At 47.2% G+C, this 5909-nt stretch overlaps 1 protein-coding gene across 3 annotated transcripts; it reads right to left on the reverse strand.

Annotated features, from left to right (window-relative positions):
- Positions 1-836: 836 nt before the first annotated feature.
- On the reverse strand, positions 837-5709 carry LOC127293398 (putative pentatricopeptide repeat-containing protein At5g13230, mitochondrial). 3 transcript variants are annotated; one of them, XM_051323010.2, is made up of 5 exons: positions 2992-5709; positions 2853-2914; positions 1897-2262; positions 1624-1813; positions 837-1185 (listed from the first exon to the last, which is right to left on the reverse strand). In XM_051323010.2, exon 1 carries the CDS (start codon positions 5627-5629, stop codon positions 3140-3142), a length of 2490 nt encoding a protein of 829 aa, XP_051178970.1. In that variant the 5' UTR covers positions 5630-5709; the 3' UTR covers positions 837-1185; positions 1624-1813; positions 1897-2262; positions 2853-2914; positions 2992-3139. The 3 variants fall into 3 exon arrangements, with proteins under 3 accessions (XP_051178970.1, XP_051178968.1, XP_051178967.1); XM_051323008.2 differs by having other exon boundaries at positions 1936-2276; XM_051323007.2 differs by having other exon boundaries at positions 1897-2276.
- Between the last annotated feature and the right edge of the window lie 200 nt (positions 5710-5909).

Here is a 5909-nt window from a genome sequence, read left to right on the forward strand (position 1 = left end):
GGCGCAGAACAGAGCCTGAAAACGAGGCAAAACCGAAAAAAAAAAGTTCAGACCGAGACCGAAAACTCAACTCGGCCTGTATTTGTAGGGGTCGAAACGCTGAACTGAAGGCAAAACCGAAGTTTGCGCGCGCTGAAAATTCATGGCAGTTGCTCTTCATTGTCGTCCTTCCGTCCGCCAGACTACTATCAAATTCACCAAATCTCTCCAAATTTCGACTAGTTTTCGCTGGAGATGCACTGTAGGCTACTGAGAGAAGCATATCCTCGCTGGAATTGGTGGTTGTTCGAGCGACGGCGAACTTCCCTGGCCGGAATTGGCCGCTGGCCATGGCACGGGGCGGCGCGGGGCCAGGCGGGCGCGCTGCGGGTCGGGCGAACCAGGCGAGCGCCGGCAGCGGCGGCAAGCGGGCGGCGCGCGCAGCAAAGGCGGACGATGCGCACAGAAGCGAGTGGGCGGCGCGCGCAAAGCGGGCGGCGAGCGCGCGCAGAGCTCGGCGGGGTGGGGGCGGCAGCGGGCACGCGGCGGAGCTGCGAAGCGAGGCGGCAGGTGGGCGCGCGGCGAGGCTTGGCCAGGGCGGGGCAGGGAGAGAGCTAGCTCGGGAAGAAGAAGAAAGAAAAATAAGGAAAAAAGAAAAAATGGCTGACAGTGGGCCTCATTGGCATATTTTAGGAATATTCTATTTTACAGTTTTCAGTTACAGGTTCTGTTCTGCGCCAGCGTTTTTTCAACCCGTAAACGCGAGTTCAGTGAACTGAACTCCGGATTTTCAGTTCGCATTTTTACGGGCTCTGTTAGAGATGCTCTTAGCAGGAGCTCGATCTTTATCTCTCATGAATTAGAAGAAAGAAGAGTCTGTACAAGCGGGGGCACATCGTCTGAAGTCTGAACCATGGAGGTTGTCAAGAAGTTTGGGCTACTGCAGACAAGCCAACAGAGAAAAAAAAAACAACGCCCACGTGAAGAGGAACTACACAGTCTCCAAAGAGGGGACAACCCGGAGGAACCAGCCAGACCCTTGGTTACGAGCGAAAAGAGATCATACTCATGCGGACAAAGTTACAGACAGCAATGGCCTAAAGGCTTCGTGGTCCAAATACCATTTTCATTGACCAGCCAGGGGTGCGGTTCAAATGATACCAACCATTGCTTGATGTCAGGAAGAAAATAACTCCCGTGCGCAGCCTGCAACCATAAACTCCATTAACAGCTTCGTAGTTCACAAGTGAACCATCCGACCAATTTCAACTACTGTTGTTCAAGCATAATAGATTGTAGGCAAGAAGATTTACGTACAGCCTAAAAAGGCTATTTGTTGTGTAGATTTGAAGTGGGTAAAACAAGTCAATAGATTTTCGGACAATATTAGAGGAGATGAACGGAAGAAATTGAAATAAGAATCTGAGAAGAATCTGATAGTAACCCAGACATTTACAGTGATACTGCTAGATAAACTAAAATTAAGTCCCACTGAACCATCTAGTATGTACACATGAAGGTATGTGAAAACAAGCTAATAGGTAGATGCAGTAAACCAGGAGTAACTAAAAGTGAGAAACATTAGTGCAAACTATGTATATACTACAGATCCAACAATCTTGCAGTACAAAGCTTTGCAAGTACCTGGCCATGAGAATGAAGAAATAGTTTGTCTTTTTCCTGCCAGAACCTCGGATCTGTAGGACATGTAAGTGTGCTACCGAAGAGAGAATGCAAACCAGATCCTGATACAGGTAAGCACCTATGCTACGAGCTAGATTGATCAAATCGTCGCATGAAGCTTTTTTTGTCTAGTATCGCACCATCTTCTAACCTGCAACATAAATACAGATGTGCTAATTCACCCAAACGTAGGAAAGCATGGTTACAGAAAAGATTATCATTTGAGCTGAAAACCTGCATTTCTCCCATAACATGATACATTGATAGCTGTACCTCACAATCTAGAAAGTTATTTTCTCAACTGATGTACGCTCTGAATTGCATCCTCATTGTCACTTGAATTCAATACTTTGTGCACTTGACGTAAAGGAAAGAGTCCTTACAAATGTACTCATTGCTGGATGCAAGTGAGATTGTGTAGAGCTGCTTACGGAAACTGGCAAATCTCTTTGCTTTGGCCGGAAGATCATGAGAATCACATCCTTCATTGCATGAAAATGGCAACCAGATGGGTTGGTACACAATCAGATCTTGGAAAAGCCACAAGATACTTGCCATCATCAGTAAACTTGCGAAACAAATAATCTGGCCAATCTATGCCTGCCAGTGCCAAGCTGTCAACGATGGAAAAGGGAAGTACAACAAAATACCACTTAGATCTTCTTAAGTTGCAAAAGAAAAGTTGTAGACATTCGCTTCCATCACAACAAAGTTTCAACATGAAGAGTATGCAATAACACCAAACACACATTGTGATCCACGAACATATACATTAACAAGTGTGAATCAAATAGAATGATATGAACCTACATTCCTGAACTTTAACTTCAGACAGTTACATTCCCAATCTTAGGTGATAATATTTTCTATCTAAGAGTATCGCCACAACATCCAATATGCAGATTTTGTGTATGTTTCGCCTATCCTAAATTTAATGAGCTTCAACAAAAGCACAATCCACAGTTTGCTAATTAAATCCTGTCCTCGGAGAAACATGAAATGTTCTGAATCTTTTTCACCATCATAGCCAAATCTCAGTCTTCAATCTTTCATTGATCACTGACAAGGTAAGTTCATGGCCAGAGGGTTTCATGAGAAACCACACAAAAAAGTGTGTTTTCTAACTCCTTCGATACACATCACACTGAAATATGTTCACGAAAAAAGAGTTGGATCTCTGTCATGTTTACCTTCATTCAGTCCAGATCAAGAAAACCCTTTTTTTGCAAAATAATTACTGATTGATGCCAACCTAGCACAATAAGGTAGACTTGATGAATATAAATGTTATTGAGATATCAATACATAACTTGAGTTAAATAGGTGTACCTGCTACATGATTCGGAGGGACAAAGGGTGCCTTTGTAGGTCAATCATGACCATAATCATTTTGTCCAGCAATCCGGTATACAGAAGATGGTGTGAATCCATGAAGAACTGCCTTCAACACATGAACGGACAATGGAAGTATGGAGCATCACCAGTAGTCACCACAGGAGCATGTTCCCTCCTTAAAATGATGAAAGCGGTTGATGTCCCTCACAATGATTTCTTGTTTTGCTATTTTGGATATCACCTTAAATATGGCATGGCAATCCAAGCAGGAACGCAAATTCTTCATTATCCGAATCGGATGTCCAGGAGGTGTCATCACAAGCCCATATGCTAAAGCCAATCTCTCACTATGTACCCACAGCATGCGAGCCTTTTGTTCCTCATCTACATAATGCAACACTACATTAGTATCAGGAACATAACCTTCCCTAGTGGCTTTCAGGTTTAGCCATTCTAGCATAGCATGTATCACTCGCATATCAGGATGGTCTTCTGACCCCACTGAAAAGGCATGAACTTCACCCTTGATCTCAACCCAACTAAGACCAGTCTCCTTCCTTACACCTATATTCCTCATTGATTTCCTCAAAAGAGCAACTTCATCCAAACTTCCAGCAGCAGAATACATATTTGATAGCAAGACATAAGTCGTCTCGTCATGTGGTTCAATCTCAAGTACCTTCTCTGCAGAAAATCTCCCCAGATGCACATTTTTATGAACTATACAGGAGCTAAGCAATGCACGCCAAACCATAGCAGATGGTGCTGAAGGGATATCCGTAATAAAGTTTAGAGCATCATGCAGACGGCCAGCACGTCCTAGAAGCCTAACAATGCAAGTGTAATGCTCCGTGGACGGTTTGATGCCATGATCAAGCTTCATAGAATCAAACAGGGAGAGTCCTTGACTCACTAAACCCGTGCTGCCGTAGACAGACAGGAGAGCAACAAACGTGATATCATTAGCTCTAATACTGCTCTGATTCATCCTGTCAAAAAGTTCTCGGGCATCTGCAGCATGTCCATGTACAGCATATCCTGAGATTATGGCATTCCATGAAATTAAATCGGGTTCTTTCAGAGTTTCAAATATCCTCCGAGCATCCCTGATGTATCCACACTTTGCATATGAGTCAATAAGTGAATTGCTTACAACGGTGTCACTGTTGAATGTAGATTTCTCGATCAAACAGTGAACCTGACCAACATGATTGATGGATGCTGTGCTCGCACAAGCCCGGAGCATGCTTGAGTATGTAACTTGAGTCGAAGGAACCCAATCAGCACGCATCTCACGAAATACACACAAAGCATCTTCTCCAAAACCAGACTGGCTGTAACCAACAATGATTGTGTTCCAGCTCACCTCGTTGGCATCTCGCAATAACGAGAAGATCTTGAGTGAGCTCTCCATATCGCTGCACTTGGCATAGAGATCCATCAGTGCATTTCCAACGAATAACTCGGACTCGTGACCAATCTTTATAGCATTGTTATGAATTTGCTGGCCTAGATCCAAGAGGGGCATATTAGCACAAGCTTGCAGAACACTAGATAGACTATATTCGTTGGGCACCACAGAAGACCTCATCATTCTGATGAACAGCTCGAAGGCCTGCTCGTTCTGATTGCTCTGCGCGTACAGGGATATCATAAAACTCCAAAGTATCACATCATCATAGGGAACCATCTCGAAAGCTAAGCGGGCATCCTCAATGTTCCCACATTTGGCATACATATCATGCAACGCACCGGAAACATGAGGATCGGCATCATAAAGTGTTTTTACTGAACAGGCGTGGATACCCTTGCCTAACACAACCGACGACAAGCAAACGGCAGCCTTGAGCACACTGGTGAGCGCAAAAGGGTTCAGCTTAGGAACCGCCATCCTCATCTCCCGGAAAATCTGAAGCGTGTTCTTTGGGCAGTTATTCTCGGTATAGCAAGAGACCATAGCAGTCCAAGCAACAGCATCCTTACCGACGATCCCATCAAACAGGCGCCTTGCATCCCCGACAACCCCGCACATGGAGTAGGCATCGATCAGCGCCGACCCGACAAAGGCGTTCCGGTCGTGGCCCAGCTTGCACGCGCAGGCGTGCACGCCCCAGGCGAGCCCCAGGGCGTCCATGGCGACAACCAGCTTGAGCACCGTGGTGAGCACGAACTGGTTCACCTCGTGCCCCTCCAGCCGGAGCCTCCGGAACAGCGCCACCGCCGCGTCGAACTCCCCACGCAGCGCGTAGCCCTGGACCAGCGTGACGAAAGACACCATGTTCCGCTCCGGCAATGCGTCGAACACCCTGTGCGCGCTGGCGAATGGCCCGACCTTGGCGTACATGTTGAGCAGGACGTTGGCGCAGAAGAGGTCGAGCCGCGCCAGGCCGCCGCTCCGCACGACGTGCCCGTGCACTGCGCGGCCGCCGCGGGCGTCGCCGCGCGCGATGCAGGCTTGAAGGAGCTTGGCGCACGCGTGCGAGTCGACCCCGGGCCCGGGCCCCGGGAGGGTGAGCGAGGTGAGCTCGTCCTCGAGCCACTGCAGCGCCGCGTTGGCCGCGAGGTCGCGCCGGGGCGGGAGTGTGCCGTGGGAGAAGGCCGGCAGTAGGCGGCGGCTCAGTCGTCGGATCATCGGGCGGCAGCAGCAACGCGCGGAGCTGTTTTTTGTCGGCTAAGCGGGTGTGCTTCCATCAGACTGTCACTGTATCGGGCTTTGATGTTACTCCATTTGGGCTTGATGTTACAGTCATTAACATAATGGAGTACTTAACATAAAAGTGTTATCCTCATAAAAAAAACTTAACATAAAGTGAAAGAGAATCAGATGAAGTTTGCCCAAATGGAGTACACTAATGAAATTGAAATGACCCACCCGACATGTGCATCGAAGCCAAGTAAAGTGTAGAGTAGCA

This window comes from Lolium perenne, chromosome 4 (assembly GCF_019359855.2).
Source record: "Lolium perenne isolate Kyuss_39 chromosome 4, Kyuss_2.0, whole genome shotgun sequence".
Classification (NCBI taxonomy): domain Eukaryota; kingdom Viridiplantae; phylum Streptophyta; class Magnoliopsida; order Poales; family Poaceae; genus Lolium; species Lolium perenne.